The sequence below is a fragment of the Natator depressus genome, chromosome 22 (genome assembly GCF_965152275.1).
Source record: "Natator depressus isolate rNatDep1 chromosome 22, rNatDep2.hap1, whole genome shotgun sequence".
In the NCBI taxonomy this organism is placed as follows: domain Eukaryota; kingdom Metazoa; phylum Chordata; order Testudines; family Cheloniidae; genus Natator; species Natator depressus.
The window spans coordinates 10703018-10720141 of NC_134255.1; the positions used below are offsets into that span (position 1 = coordinate 10703018).

General features: G+C 46.0%; 1 protein-coding gene across 10 annotated transcripts in view; it reads right to left on the reverse strand.

Annotated features, from left to right (window-relative positions):
- Positions 1 to 17124, reverse strand: part of GRAMD1B (GRAM domain containing 1B) — a 159713-nt gene that overhangs the window by 48850 nt on the left and 93739 nt on the right. For 8 of the 10 annotated variants that reach the window (XM_074936704.1, XM_074936703.1, XM_074936702.1 and 5 more), the window contains 2 exons: positions 14666 to 14876; positions 5533 to 5553 (listed from right to left, as the gene is read on the reverse strand). In XM_074936704.1, coding sequence (XP_074792805.1) covers positions 5533 to 5553; positions 14666 to 14876 — 232 coding nt within the window. Of the gene's footprint in view, positions 1 to 5532; positions 5554 to 7837; positions 8011 to 14665; positions 14877 to 17124 lie in introns of those variants that run through there. The other 2 variants (XM_074936712.1, XM_074936705.1) reach the window with 2 other exon arrangements.

Here is a 17124-nt window from a genome sequence, read left to right on the forward strand (position 1 = left end):
TTTTTGCCAGTATAGCTTATCGCTCAGGAATCCGATACAAGCTATACTAGAAAAAACACTTTTTTGCCAGTCTAAATTGCATTTACACTGGGAGGGTTTGTAGCAAGAGCTATACTGGCAAACCTTTTCTAGGGTGAAGCGGGCCTGAGAAAACTCCATCACCTTGAAGAGTCACTGGACAGGAGGAGATGACATACCAGACCCCTTCTCTCAACAAGAGACCTGTGCTAATGCAGACAGACAACTCTCTTAGTAAACAGAGCTACGTGGCGACTCACTGCTGATCTCAGTCACTGCATGCCCGCACCTCACTGTCTCAAAACTGATGAGCAGACACAGAGCACTTAAGCCCAGAAGAGGGACACTCAGAGTGCAGCCTGAGGGCTAAACGTTGACTGCAGAGGTCTGCATGTGCTTAGTAATGGACCTCTAATCAATCAGGCTAATAATCCTGACAAGCCAGGACCCAAGCCTGCTGCTCCTCACCAATGGTTCTGGAAATGCCTCGGGCAGCTTTCCCTTTTCACGGCTGTTGAACTCAACCAGCCAGCCAATAAATCCATGCTCCTCAACCTAGGAGATATGAGCACAGGTGCAGGGCTGCATGTGTTCACTCTGGATCAGAAATGGGTCTATATGATTCAGCTGCAGCCCACATTCTCACGGCAGGTGTGCGATGCGGCTTTCTAAAGCTGGGAAGCTCTTTGGAACAGAGCACTGGCTCGTGAGTTCAGACTCGGTCAGGAGATCTGTTAGCCCCTTTATGACCAGGGTTGCTGGAAGCTGTAGTCTCCAGAGAAAGCAGTTGACTAAGTGTCACAAGACTGGTTACTGGATATTATATAGAGGATGGCTGGTGGCTCAGCCTTGGGGAGATGAGAGAACTCTCACCATGGGTACCAGGCTGGAGGCATAGGAGATATCTAAGGTCACCGAAGGAGAACGGCATGTCCTCTCCCCAGCCCTGCTTGCTGAAAGCTGGAAGGGCCTCTGTTGGCTATTGAGAGTTCCCTGTGGAAATCTCCTTCAGGTACTTAGCTGGCCCTGAGGAAAGGGACCTGAACTGGTACTGTATTTTAACTCTCAGACTGGGCACCTGCCAGTCAGCCTCCACCCCTGATTTACAGGACACAGAAGGAGAAGGGCTAGGACAGATGGAAGGTCTTTCACTATTGGGGAAGAAGGGCCTACTCTTCTATTGGTTCTGTACTTCGAACTTCACAAACTATAAATTCTCCCCCCGCCCCAGTTGATATGGTCCTGATGCAAATCTCACATGCATCTCTTGGAAACCATGGGTGGCACCAGAGAACACACTAGGAGGCAGAAGAAGGGTGAGTTCTAAAGCAAATATTCACAGCTGGAGGTTGCTATAGTCTTGGAAGAAGAAAAGACAAAATGGAACGTGAGAGGGAGCAACTTCTATCGGAGAAGCAGGGACAGGTCAAAGTGGTGTTAAGGGGAGGGGAGATAACATAGCAGGCCAGACAGAAACAAGAAAACCAGTTAAAAGCAGCAGGAATAGGGCTGGTGCCTCCACAGCAAAAGCCAGTGTATTAATACAAAGCTGATGGGCAGGAGCGCTTCAGGGAAGAGCTACACTCCTAGGGTGCAGGAGGCTCCGTAAGTGAGGGTGAGAGTGAGTCTGCGTGCAGTGTAGGTGTACCTGTGTTTCACATGTACGGGTTTAAAGACACGCCCTAGAGCTGACTAAACTGCAAGACGACACCAAAGGCGAGCTCTCTAGACGCTCCCTGGAGATGGACTCTAATTTATGGATCTGTCCCTGGCGGAGGGGGAAGGGGAAGCGTTTGGTTATCCCAGTGCTGGCGATCCTGGCAAGACGTGTGGGAGGGACTGGCCCAACACAATGCAAAGCAGTAGCAAATTACTGACAACTGTTACTATCACTAGCACTGATTCCCTTCCTGGCGCTCAGGTGGCCCGTCCCCATTTCCACATTGCTGCTTTCACCTGGCCACAACGGCTTTGTGGACAAAAACAAAAAAAGAAAAAAACCACGCAGAACGCAGCCAGTGCTTACTCTCCGGATGTGCTGTCTCTCATGCTGAAAATACATGGAGGAAAAACAAGAGAACAGAAAGATAAGATAGAGCGGACACAAAACCACAAGAGAACCAAAGAAGCAGATCACACCAAAGCATCATGCAGCAGGGAATGGCTCCCAGCAGTCACAAAAACAAGCAGCTCTTGTATAAAACACAATGCCATCTTCAGCTATGGTTACTGACTTCTTTACATGCTTCTTTATGCCACTTCTCCACGCTCCTTCTGTCTGCGCTCTGTGTTTCTGAGTACTCCCACCTTTCTGTGCATGTCAGTCTGCTCTCCATACTTCTGATCACCTCTCTGCCGTTTCCTCCTGTCTGCAATCCACGTTTCCTCCAACCTAGTTTGTCTCTCTCTACATTTCTGACCACTTGCTAACACCATCTGTCTACACTGCTTCCATTTGCCTCCAAAGCCAGATGTTCTCCTGTCCTTGCTTCTGTCCCTCTCCTTGCCTGTCTGTGCATACTGGATCCACACTAGCTCCCACTGGAGTCAAAGAGACTTTGGTCATTGACTTCAATAGAAAGAGGTCTATTGTTTTCTGCCCATGCTGCCATCTTCACCCCGTCTATCCTTATTAAACACTTTCTCCTCCTAACAAGGTCTGTCTCTGTCTACACTCTACCTCTCATGAGGAAAATTCCTGTTTTAAACCAAAACTCATTTCAGAACTGAACTAGTCAGCAAAGAGATTTGATTTTAGAGATATGGAAGATTTAAAAATAAATAAATAATGGTCACTACTGGAAGTGGTGGCCAGGCAGACGTGCAAAGTGAGTGAGTGAGTGAAGGAAGGACAGCGTCTGGAAAAGTTTGGTGTCTTTCTAGCTGTGCAATGAGAGAAGAGCAAATTCCTGCCTCAGCCACTTAGACTCCCAGAGCAGATAGGCAGCACGTACTGGAGGGTGGGAGCTGTGGATGAAGGATACTTTGGTGCAACATCATAAAATGTCTCTTTGTGATTTCCATGATTCAGCGCTCACAAAAAATGCAAGTGCTCTACGATTGTGATGTGCACACAGCTCAACAGATAGTGGTATCGGTCAGACATGGGATCCATATCTAGGGTATCTCCTTGCTACAACCTCTCTGGGGTCTAGGCTCCCAGGTTAAGAGGGATCTAATGCTTTGCTTTCTCCAGCAGTCAGGTTCCCATGTGTGCTGGCTCCAAATTCATCTTACTCTAGAGTAGGTGATCATGGACGTTAGAGGTCTGTATCAGAGCCTCACAGATTGGCTGGAGGGATCTCACAATTCTCCTAGCACCCAGCAGAGGTAGGTCCAGAATTAGGCCAGAGGATAAGATGACTTTTGAGATACCCTGGGAGGGGAGAGGGAAGGAGAAACGAGAAATCCTGGTATGCTCACTCACCTCTAGATATTTTTGGCTTTACTCACAGGTTTGTTTTTTGTTTGTTTGTTTTTTAAACTTTACTCTGTCTTGCCAAGAGCCTATACAGAAGTTGGTCATAGTTCTCTGAAACCTGTTGGGAATTCTGTAGCCAGGAGAGCCTGAACCTTGGGAAGCATCAAGCCAAATAAGCCTGGACTAATCACTGCTAGGTTAGCATGTAGTCTACATCAGTTATGACTGGGGAACTCTTAATGAAGGAGCTTATGGGTCCAGTTCAACAAAGCATAGACTCCACATGTTAAATCCATCCTTCTTCAAAAAACCACTTAAGCATATGCTTAACTTTAAGCATGTGTCCCAAGTTAAGCACATGTTTTAAGTGCTTTACTGAACAGGTATTGACTGCTGAATAGAGGGCATATGTCCAGATATTTAGAGGTATTCAGGTACTAACTCCCATTGATTTCAGTTGCCTAAATGCTTTTAAAAATATAGGCCATACTCCATACCCTAGAAAAACCCAAGGTCAGTCTCAATGAAGAGCCACAACTTTTGAGAGTCTGGACTGTGGAGAACCAGTAGAAACTGCCCTTCCCCAGAAAAGCTGATGATGCAACGGTGGTTCTGCACTGCCACTGTCTTCCTAGCTAAGACCAGGGACACAGCAAACTCAGTTAGATGGACTGAGATATAAGATATTGAGTGTTACACTGACTTCTGTTAGTAACACTCTAAGACATATCACTGGGACCTCCTGCCCAGTGATTCACTCCTGCCAAAAACTGCTTTGAACACTCCTGAAACTATGTACTTTTAGCAAATGTGCTGCCCGTAAAAAGGGCCATAGACCCAACTCTAGAGTTCCTGGGCCAGATTTTTAAAAGTGCTCAGCTCCCAATAGCTGCTGCTGTCTGTTATGGGAGTACCTGGTTGCTGAGCACTCCACTTAGGTGTCTAAAGGGGAGCTGAGCTCCTTTGAAAATCTGGCTCTGAAGTCTCTCTATCCAAAGAAAAGTTATAGTAAACAAAGCATCCCAGCCATGTGCTTTCCCCATGACGTGCAGAGACCACCTTGGGGTCTGAGGAGAGTTCAATCTCCATGTTTTATTCAGTCCTTGGCCTCTCTGCTGAGCTTCCAACAGAGCCCCACTTTAGTGACAATTGCTGAGGACTTCTTTCTGATGGGGCAGCCACCTGTTCCAGGAGACTCACCAAACTAGGGCAGCTGAGCATCTGCCACATAAGTCACAACTTTCAGTGGTACTGACCTGGGATAGTGACCTAGAAGGGAAAGGCTCCATTCCCCATGATCAGTCCCTGGAATATGCCAGGCCCTTCTAAAACGGTGCACTTTTCCCTCCCAATAGTCACAAAAAAATGCTCTCACTTTCCACCTAGGCCCAATTTCAGGAAAAGTCATATGTGTAGTAATTGCTGGACAGGCACTGTTCTTCCGATGTGGTTTTAAATGAAAGATGCTAATTTAACACCTCATCTGCATAGCCACTGTGCGGCTGGTATCTACTATCAGACCATGGGGGAGGATGGCGTTCATCTGTGAAAGCCAAGCTGCTGCTATTTGCTTGTGGAAAACCTGAAAACTGACAGCGTTGTGCGTCCGAACGCTGCCATTCATGATCTCAAAGGGGGGAAAAAAAATCAGATCAAGGCAGAAATGAAAGACGGTTTATGTTCCTGCAAGCTCTGTGGGCAGGTGATTCCCCTCCCGCCCTCACACCCACTCCAAAAGGTGTGAACATTTTCATATATTTGTAGCTCTGTTTGGTGCTATATAAAGCCAAACTCTATTCTATTCCAAGGAGATCCAATGAGAGACAGGATCCGGAGATCCTGACTATGTACGTGCAGCAGGAAGCCAGTGACTGAGAGACCACATCATCTGCTCCCATTCTTGGAGGCTCCTCTCTCTGATATCCCTCCCTTAAAAAGCCAATCCCCTCTTGCCAGCTCTGAACCATTCCCCACCCCGCCTTTTCTGAAATGATCAACATGCCCCAGTGCCATTGCAAAGCCCCTTTTAACCCAGCCCGCCTTCCCCACCACCACCACATGTACCAAGGGACAAGAGAAACTGGAGTACTTACATTATACCAACTCTGGCTTTTCTGTAAGGACAAAATAAAAGAGAAGTATTAGTTATTGCAGAGATCTTAGTATGAGAGAGAGAGAGAGAGAGACTAGAACCCATCTCGTATGTACAGTATAACTATTCAACAGAAAGTGGGAATAAAGACAAAAGACTTTGGTGGGTTTCAGAGTAGAGTCTAACATGTTTATTCCCAGTTATCTGACTTAAGAACAAACCCAGAAGTATGAGATTATAGCAGGAGGCAATTCAGGCTCTCTCTCTCTCTCTCTCTCACACACACACTTTGTAATCATTTCTGCAGAACAGCAGCACCCATTAGCAACATTAGAGCTAATGATCACCAATCATTTCTATTACAAGCTCCATTTTCCCACAGGCCTGCTGGCTAGCTGATAAAAATGCCAGCATGTTCTGAGACCCCTTCCAAATAAACACTTGAAGAACTACCAGGGTGAGCTAGGAACTTGATTTCACTTCAGTCAGTCGCAAAAGGCATCAGACAGACCCTTCAAAAGATTTGGATGTGGAAAGCAGCATGTGAAACAAAGAGAGTGAGAGAGAGAACACTACAGTAATAGAAGTGCTCAGTAGTACTGGGGAAAACTGATGGCACGTTTTTCCATGAAACTGAGTATGAAGAGTTTCTCTGCCCCTTTGCCTGTGATTTTGCACCCTGTCATTGAGACATTTCGCACTGTTTTGGGAGGCTGGGCCATTTGTCACATTTGAACGCGTGGAAAAGCCAGTTCAGCTGGAAAAGTCACGCTCGCCATTTTTCAGCAGGAGGTGAGAGCAGTTGGATTGCAAGGGGAGGGAGAGAAATATGCTCTGCATTCCGGCATGGTGCCCCTAGTAATACTGCTATTGCTTAGGTGGCACTTGCCCTCCTCTTGAGACATGCCTGGAAGTATGATTATCCCCATTTTATAGATGTGGAAATGAGACATAGGGGGCAGTCTGGTCTCGGGGACTATGAAAGGAGCCCTGGACTCTATTGTAATCCTCTCTTTGAACCAGACTTGCTCCCTGACCGTGGGCAAGTCACTTCACTTCTCCAGGCTCCAGTGTTCCCACCTGTAACAGCAGGCAATTATATTTATTATCTACCTCCAGGACACTGGGAAGCATAATGCTACCGTGGACTCAATCCGCAAACTCTCCTTCATGCAAGTAGATCTTACTCAAATGAGCAGTCCTGCTGACTGTGCTGGGGCTAAGGATTTACAGGGTTGAGCCTGTTGTAAATGTAAAGTATTACTAAGGCCAGACAGTACCACAGAACTTGGTGGGGGGGGGGGGGGTGCGTGCTGGCTTCCAGCACTGGGCACTATTGACTAGACCACGCTGCCTCTGGACATCTCCACACACCCTGATCACTTCATGTTGTTTGCAAAAATGCTACATTTCTACTCACGTGACGACAAGCTATTTTTAAAAATCTTTTTGCAACAAATACTTGGCCTATGTCTAGGTATTGGGAACAGGATTTTGCTACCTCCACTTAGCTTAGAAATGCTGCTGTGCTATCCACACCATATGGATTTCAGGGCCATTTTGAGTTCACATTGCTCAGACCAAGTAGCATTAAATATCATCTGTCCATATCTGCCCCAGGCCAGGCAAGAACAGGCATGCATCAAATGAACATCGTATTAATTTCACATTCTACAATATACGCTCGTTTTATAGGCAGGGTGTTGTGTACATAACTCTCAACCTGGAACTGGCAATGAGACCTGAATGAAATGATCAGGCCTGAATACTCCTAAATTTTGAAATCAGGAGATCAGCTTTTGAGTAAGGCTTCCCAGAATCCTTTGCATCAGCTCCTGAGTGAGTTGAAAAAGGTGTCCAGGGGGATCCAGGTTGTTCCAGTGGAAAACCAGAGACAGGGATAGCAAAAGACTCACAACCCACCCCAGAAAACTGCTCAACTCCCACTCCTTCCCCCACCCCTCCACCTTGCTGCACAGGTGCAGAACTTTACAAGCACTCAGACTTCATTCATGGAGCCAACCCTACTCAAAGGCCATGTGCATCCTTGGATATTTTTGATCCACAGCAAAAACACCATAAGAATACGCAATCATCTGTGGCCCTCACCCCCATGGAGCAGAGTTACTGAATACCATAAAGCGTCCATTTCTGGGCTGTCCCACAAATCTGGGCAAGGAAAAGTGAATCACAGTGTGGACAGGTCTTCAAGACACAGAAACAACCAACAGCTTGTGGAGGGGGAAAATTCTTACTGGCTACATCCTTCTGACCCATCCCCTTTCCAAGGCTGGTCTTACCCGCTGCTTTTTCTCCCGAAGGGAGTCCTCATCCAAAGGAGCAAGGAGAAACAAGAAGAAACCACTCTTGTCCACAAAAGGCACAGAGACCAGGGCATCGTGTGGCTCAATTCTCGCTAATGATAGAGTTTGTCTATCCACCCATCCATCCATAACTCATCATCATGGCATCTGGGTACCTGAGATGGAGAGGTTCTCATGCAGATTTCTTTACCCTACCTTACAACCCTCTGGGTACCGAAAAGGACAGAAGTGCCTGAAAAGTAACCCCCCCCCCCCCAATCAAACCAAAAGTAACAGGAAAATGCGGACTTTGCTTCCACTGAGGCTGCTGAAATGAGCTTGCATGTGCCGTAGACTAAGAGCACTGCAACAGAGATTTCACTCCCCTCTGCTGCAGCAATTGTAGCAGGCTTAGTTGCATGGAGAACTCTGGATTAAGGTGGTGTCATTTTTTCTCTAGGTGAATTTCCCTCCAGACCTGAATCCTCTCTGGCTTTCTCCTGCATAATTATAACCCATGTTATAGTTTCTACAGGAAACTCAGTAGCTGGGCACATGCTCTTGTTTCTGCATTTATTCAACAGATCCACTGCCTATTATATTTCCTTTAACCTTTTTCAGATTGTAAATTCATCCTGTTATGTTTATTCCTATATTAGGGGTTCATTTTCTAGGGACTCTGTTTTACTTCTGCCAAGGTTTGGTTTGATGCATGGGAATATTTTTAGGGTAAGCGGGAACTTTAGAAGCAGCAATAAGATCTTGCAGAAGTGACCTGAACCTACATCAGGTTTCCCTAAACTTCTTCCTGAGCCTCCAGTATCCTGCCATTAGTCTGCTCTCAGAGCTCCTATGGAAGAACTCCAAGAGGGGAGAGATTAGAGAGAGCACAAACTGAAGGGAAATGGATTATGGGGTGTAGGAGCCCAGGAGAGAGAGAGAGAATAGGAGGGATGTATGGTGGAAGCACATGTTACAGGAAGCTGGAGGAGGAAGACTATTGCGGCTTCGGGGACGTCGACAGACTTCTCCTCCTGTGCACCAGAATAACAAGGGTCAGAGAAACCTCACAGTTTGACAGGTTTCAGAGTAGCAGCCGTGTTAGTCTGTATCCGTAAAAAGAAAAGGAGGACTTGTGACACCTTAGAGACTAACACATTTATTTGAGCATAAGCTTTCGTGAGCTACAGCTCACTTCATCAGATGCATTCAGTGGATGCATTCTCACAATCTGAAATAACCCAGGACATTTATATAAGATGAAGATTCCTGCTCGCAGCCTCAGGAGCCTAAGCTTAAAACTGGCTCCTGGCTTCATCTCCAAAGCGGGTTGTGCACTGATTTCTTTACAAGGTGGGAAGGAGTTGGGATCAAGGAAAGAGTCCAGAAGAATCAGCAGGTGGTTTAAAAAAGAAAGAAACAAGTTCTTACTTTGATCAGGTTAAGTCTGTCATACTGGAAAAAGAAATTGTCACAATTAGAACTGAAAGGAGAAAAGGAAATAAATAATATCTATCATAAACGGTGGAAATAATCACACACACGACTGAGGAGAGCTTCCACTGACCCACACGACACAGCGCTACATAGGCACAGAGGGGCAGATGCCGGGGTGTCACAGCACACAGTTACTCATCTTCGGCAGCCGGATAACACTTCTCATGGCACCTTGACGAGGGAGGGGATGGGGCTCTTTAACGAGTCTTTTCTTTATATCCTGCTACATCTCTCCAAGTGCTTGCTCGGATTAGCGACCTTACCGTGTGTAATGGCAGCTCTGCTTAGGGAGATTAAAGGGAATACTATGGGTAGGAGGCAACAGATCATTCAGTTTCTGTATGAATTTCAGATTGTTGGCTAGTACAACAGGGGTGGTCCTACTCCCCATGGAGTCAATGGAGGTCTTGCCATTGATTTTAATGGGAGCAGGATCATACTTTGCTCTTCTATAGTGCTGCTGCCAGAGGACTCCAAAGCACTTCACATATTGTAAATAATTCAGCTCCACAACACCTTCCAGGAGGCATGGAAGCACCATGATCCACATTTTACAACTGGAGAAACTGAGGCACGGAGAGGTGAAATGACCTGCCTAAGGTTACAAAACGAGTTAGTGGCAGAGCTGGGACTAAAACCCTGAAGATCTGACTCCCAGTCTAACCACTAGGTACCTTTCCCTTTTAACACTACCCAGTTACCAACTATTGAATTTCCATTACCAGGCTGAAGCTTCAGAGACTAAGGGTATGTGAGATTCCCAGCTCAGAAGACATACTCGTTGGAGACAGACACTAAACACAGAATGTAGCTACAACAGCATGAGCAGTATGGTGCATGTGGGGAGGGGGGGCTAGCTGCCCCAACTACGTGCCTGCCAAAAACCCTAGACACATCCTCAGGTCAGCTAGCCCACCCCTCAGCTTTTGCTGTCCCACAGCTATACTCTGTTTTGAATGCACTAGCTCGATGAGAGCTAGCGTGAGCGTCTCCATAAGCAGGGGGTCACACCCCCATCTCCCAGTGCAGACATACCCTGTATCTCAAGCACCTGTTTGTTTTAACCAGTGGTTCTCCAGAGGGCTCAAAAGGCTATGTCGTAATGGGAAGTTATGGAATCGGCTCCAACACGCCACCCAGGTCCACGATAGCTCGAACCTAATGACCTTCAGGATACATTGTAAAGCTCTTCCTTCCTATAAAACCTAATAAATAACTAATATTTTTTGTATTATTGTAACACCTAGGAGCTGTCGTCAAGGACCAGGACCCCATGGTGCAAGGCACTGTACAAACTATATTGACAATATAGATCTATTTTACCCTTACCATTCAGACTCAGCACTAGGGGGTGAGTGGGATTAATGGACTCTGAGTGGGGTCACCCCTTTTTATAGGGAAGAGGAAAAAATTTTTAAAAAACCTGTTTATGCTTTAACAGCAAAGCAATAGCTTCTATCCCATGTGTAGTGAGTATACCGGCTGGCTGGCAATCTAAGGCTGAGGTGGAGCAAAGTGTTTGCTTGCTGCACTGGTGGATTGTCTGAGTTTCACCTGTTAGCAGTGGATGGGGAAGAAAAGAAACTTCCTGAAAAGCATTATTACAGGCTTATTCAAATGTTTCAAAATGACAAGTGAAGTGGCTCCCTCTGATGGCGGAACTGTGTCATGACAACTAACAGGAAACGGAAACGTTTCTCCAGTACACTGTACAACAGTTAGCAACTGTATAAACACAGAGTCAAATTCATGGGCTCAAGCCGGTTCCCCACCCTTACCAATCTGATCTGCTTTGCATAGGAAAGTGGCATATTTTTCTGCTTGCAAAACAAAAAGCTGAAATAAAACAATAAGAGGTTGAGAGATGAAATATGAATTTCTTCACCCTGCATGTCTGTGTGTGTTCCCATACATTGCTGTCTTTCACGATCCCTGCCCTGGACAGACACATCCTCATCTGAGCTGAGAGAGGAATTTAGTCCACTACTTTCATTAGCCCTGGGCTTCCTCTCCCCATTAACCCTGATCCACAACCAAACTCTCCTGAGGTCAGAAGGGGTTTCACGCTTCGTAATCAACTCCACCAGCTCCACCTCAGCACAGCTAGCTTGTAAAGGCAGAGATGGACACAAACTGCATGAGGTACTGGGACATGCCTGTCTGTCCATTGGGGAATGTGCTCAGAACTCCTTTGTACCACCTATTCACCATCCACATTTCAGAACTCATCTCAGGTTTATTGCACTGTTGTTCTCTCTAATATCATTTAGAATATTTTGTTCTCATGAAAGCAAGAGTCAGACAGGAAGTGGATTAAGCTGGCACCTTGGTGAGTGTTTTGCACATACATCTATGCCAATGCACCTCCAACCAGACCTGTCTATCAGGAGTTCCACCTGCCATTCCGGTGGAAAACTTACACAGTACTCTCCCAATGCACCTCCACCCGGACCTGCCATTCCAGTGGTGGCCAATGCTCCCCTTTCAGACATATCCCAGCACCACCTATCCCACCCAAACAGCTCTGCTAATGCTCCTCCCTTTGCAGACCCAGCAGAGCTCTCTGCTATTCTGTCTGGGGTTCCCCACAGGATTCTTTTCAATCCACCTCAATCCTGATTTGCAGCATCATGTTACACAGGCAACATCTCCTGAGCCTAGACCAACAATAATGCAAGGCTGAGCCAAATTTTGTGATGTGAACCAATGGGGGACTAAGATAGGACCATCGGTTTCAATGTCCACTGGGAACTAGCCCAGCATTTGAAGGCAAGGTCTCCCCTGGGGAAAAAACAGAATTTTGGGACAGTAAGACATTCAATCTGTTTCACTTTCGTGCTTTATCCCCTAATCATCCCATCACCTGTTTTATTTTTTTATGATCTCCAGGCAATTTAGTTGTTGCTCAGATTTGCAAAAATTCAAACCCAAATATCCTTCCCCTCTGGGAGTTGGTTTCTTACCCTGATGAGAGACATTTTCCATTCATACCTTTCAGAGTGAGCCCATGAATTCTCAGGGTTCCTTAGGAAGCAGGTCTATTCTAAGGGGTACAGCTGCATTCTTTTGAGGTCACTGATCTTTAATATTCATTTCACACAGAAAAACACTCTGAGTCCAGCCTGACTGTGATCATTTGTCATGAATCCCCCACCTCAGAAATGGCAAGTGCCCAGTCATAAAAGTAGTGGAGAAACAACAGAGACCAACCAGCAGGTCTCAAACTTCTAAAAAGTTATGAAGTGGGAAGAGGAGAAAGATGGTGCTATGGAGCTATATTACTCATCACAGCCTGGACGTCTCACTCTGCAAACTGAAAACGAGTCAATGTAAGGGTAAAGAAAAGCAAATAGCAAAATAAACAAACTACAGGATCAAACAGAAGTAAAATAAAGGAGTGTAATGAATGGGCCACGTGAATGAATATTAATGAAATCCCAGTGACTTCAAGCGAACCCAGCCTCACAGCTACAGGTGTTGGGGTGAGTGGCCGCTAACATTCCCGCAGAAGCACTGGGAGAACGTCCCATTCCGGGGAGCGTTTCCCAGTACCTCGGGGAGGATTTCTGAGTGTTAAGACAATTCTATGGTGGAGAATGGGGGAGAAGAAAGAAAGCTTACTTTAGAGAGGCGCTTGTATGACTAAATCAGAAAGAGAGCATGCAGGAGGGAAGAGAGAGAAATTAAAACAAACAAAACAAAACACGATTCACAAAACAATGGGAGGAAAACCCAGCAACACAACAGGAAACATTATCTCCTTCCTTTTCCTGGTTCAAATGGGCCTTAAATAAATATAATGCTGTCGTAGCAAGTGGGCTGGCAGATCAGGAGACCAAAGTCCTCTAGCACAGCACACGCAGTGGTGATGCAAGCTTCCCCTTCACTGCTCCTTACAAATGGGACACACTTCATCTGATGGGACCTCCTCTTGGGCAAAAAAGGAGTTCAGTCTTCACGGACTAGTGAATTTGGGGCTTCTCTGCTGGGACTGACAATGAAAGTGGCAAGGATAATGGTTTGCAGGGAGAGGGGGGTATTCTGTGTGACACAGACAATTAACCAATGATGAACCGGGCTGAGAATCCACCAGCTCATTTCATACAAGCCGGAACGGTACGGATGTGCAGTCGCTGGTGACGTTCTGATGGCATTCAAGGCAAAATGTTTCATCTCATGAATTTTGAAAAGCCACATACACTTCTGAGCAGTGAGCTTTCTTTTGACAAACCCTAGGGCTGGCATCAAAGCTCCTGTTCTGTTCACACATGCCTGGGAATCTGTATGTCATAAGGCACCACTTACCACCTTTAACAAATCAGCAGGTTGGACAGGCCCATCCCAAATCTCCTTGCATGCCCTCGCCAAGCAATTTTCCCTGTCACTCTGTCCATACAGTGAGGCTCACGCTGCAGTGAGGCTCCAGTAAGGTCATGAAAATGATAAAGCCAGCCACCTTCTGGACTGCGGGTACCTGCACTATGAGGGGAAGCAAAGGGCTTTTTACACAGCTCCTTCGGCTTGACGGTGTCAGGACACACCGTGGGCGGGGGGTAGCTATGGAGAGGCCATCTATGTCAGCTTCTTCTTTCCTTCCTTCCTGCCATGTCCTTTTCCTTAGGAAAAGGAGCCGGTCAGTGCAATACAGCCATCAAGAAGATGCAAAGCGGTCACTGGGGGGCCCTGGTAACAATAAGCAAAATCCACCCTGCTCCCAGTTTGGATGGGATACACTGGTTGTGGGTAATCCTGCAGCCAAGGAAGCCTGGGGTTCTGGGTGGACAAGCGCCCCTGAATCCATTTATGGTCTTAAATGGGACCGAAGTGGTGCCTAGGACCTGTGCCAGCTCTCTGTGCAGCATGTACTTCACCCTCAGCAAACCAGAAGCTTTTCAGAGCCCCTTCTGGAGCCCTCCTCCTCAGTTTGTGCCACAGAAACTCGTGGTGAACAGCTGAAAAGGGAGGTTCATTACAGCTGGCTTTTGAGGTCCCGCCAAGAACAGTGCAGGTTCCCAGGGAAAGGGGACACGGGTTCCAAAGCTTCAACCCATAGAAGCCATTACAGAGCTGCAGTGTGGGCACACTTGCTAGAGCAACCGGTGTCTCGTGGTCTGAGCTTAGTGGAGGGGAGACAAGGGTGTATTTAGCACATGCTCAGCTCTGTCCTAACCAGTCAAATGCCCCTATAGCCAATGGGCACCTCAGCGAAGGTTCTTGGGTAACAATGAGGGAAAGAGAGATATGCAGAGAAGAAAGGCACAGAACAAAGAGTAAGTACAACACTCGAGTGTATATGGGGGGTGGGAGGGGTGATCCTCGGGTCGCACTCCTCACCTTGGAGTTCTTGGCCCCACTGCGGCCTGACTGAGCGGAATAGCTGCGCTGCACACACTGCTCCGGAGTGGAAGGGGATTTGTCTGACGAGTGGTCTGAGCCTTTCTCCACCATGGCGTCTCCTTGGGAGTCCTGTGGGGTCGGGGACCGGGAACGTTTGCGCAGGATGGGGGAGCAGGCAGGCGTGCTGCGGTTCGAGTTACTGGCAGTGCTGGGTGGAGAAAGAGCACAGTCAATAACCATATGCCAAGAAGAGCTGAAGCAAAGAACAGCTATTTTATCCACAGCACGTTTAAGTTGGGACAAGGGGAGGTAGTGCCATGCGGCTCCTCTGTATGCGCTCTGGCCAAACTTTCCACACTTGGCTTCCTGAATCTAGACACCTAAAGCCAACTTTAGGACTTGTCTACATAGGAAACATACCATTATAAGCTAAAGTGTGACTATAAACCAATACAGTTACAGCTGTAACGTCCTGTGTGGACACACTTATTCTAGTGTAAGAGGGCCTTTTTTGTTTGGTTTAGCTTGTGTCATTCGGGAAGGGGTTTAAGCTAAACTGAAAAAGCCACCCTAATTCCAGAATGAAAGTATCTACCCTGAGGGTTCATACCAGTATAACTACAGCTGTACACCTATACTGGTATAACATAAAACTTTCCTTATAGACAAGCACTTAGGCTCCTAAGCAAATGGTCTGATTTTCAAAAGATGCTGAGCACTCACAGTTCTCAGTGAGGTTACTAGAAGTGGCAGGTACACAGCTTCTCTTCAAAACAGGCCAGCTATTTAGGTGCCTAAATATGGCATCAGGTCCCTAAATTATTGCCTACACTAGAAAGGGCTTGCTGATTTAACTCTCCTAACAAACCTCCCTAATATAGACACCGCTTATACCAGTTCCCCAAGCAAACTAGCAAAAGGACTTTTTTGCTGGCATAACTGCATCTACACTGGGACTTTTGCCAGCCCAGCAACATCAGTAAAAATAAATAAATAAATCACACCCCTTCACTGAAATAGCTAAGCCGGCAAAAGCTTTAAGTGGAGACCAGACCTAACTTTGGGCATATTCTGGCCATTCTTACACAACAGATCTGGTCGAACACTGCAAAACCACCATACACAAATATCCATTTGAATTCTGAGTTTGATCCCATTCATGCCTCTTATTATTTCCATTTCACAAACATTTGGAATTTTTTGCCCAATAAAAATTATCCAGCATAGTGTGGTTTTCTTCATACGGACATCTGGGGGATGTCTTTTCTTTCTATGAATATCAGTATGCACAGGCAAACAGGGGTATTTGTTTAACAACAAAGACATTTGCTGTTCATTATTCATTCTTTACTGGTAATTATTCTTCTTTTTAAAAAGCTCAAGTTATCCAATCAGGAAGCTGAAACAGTGCTATATGACTTACATGACGAACAGTATACCATAAGTAAAGAACAGTGAACGGTTCATTAACAACCCACAGGCTGAACTTTGTGCATGTAAATTATACGGTGAAATTACCTATAAATACAATTGCAGAAATCAGGGTTGGTTTATGGACAGAAATAAAGGGCTAAATTTGTTGGATAATGTATTTCCGATGAGTAATTCAGACAGCTACATTATACAGAGATTATTCCCCTTACTATGACCCACAATTATAGAGATGGAAGTAAAACAGTATTGCCAACCCCAGTTGTTCAAAAATCATGGATTATCTTAAAAATAATGAGATGATAAATACAGGGAAAGGTTATCCTACCATCACCGGAGATCAGGAAATGTGTATTGCCATGGCAGCACTCTACACCTATTGTTCACTAGCAGAAGCACAAGACTGAGCAAACAGTAAATTTCTGGGCTTTCACCTTGGAACTCTGTGAAACACTTTCATTTTCACATACATAAGGGCAAACTAAAACCTCAGCTTTCCCACTTGAACTGTCTGCAATGTCAATCAGCTCCTCTGTAAAGCCCCTTATGGGATATGACTGGCCAGAGAGCATGTAGGAGGACAGAAGAATACAGACAGACACATTAATGGAGCAAGAGAAAAACAGAGAAAGAAATAGGAGTGTGGAAAAGAAAGAACCCATTAAAGAATGGACTCATCCTTTGTTCTATCCAATGTGGAGAGACTCAAGTTTGTGCTTAAGAATCAGGGAGATATGTGACAAACACTTGACCAGCTGCTGATTTCCCCATTTGCTTTTCTTTCTTACTCTCCCTCTTTGTTTGTTTTTATTGTTGAGAAACCCATCCTCCCCAAAGGCAATCCACAAAATCTAACTGATTCAGCTAAGAAGAACTGCACTGAAGACTGTCTCAACTCCTGGAGGGTGACAGTATCCTAGACTGTAGGATGGCCCCATGCAGCCAGGATTCCTTGCTTCAAACCACGTGTAAAGGTGGCTGCTGTGGGATGTACCACAGAGAAAAAAAGAAATGAGGCTGGAAGC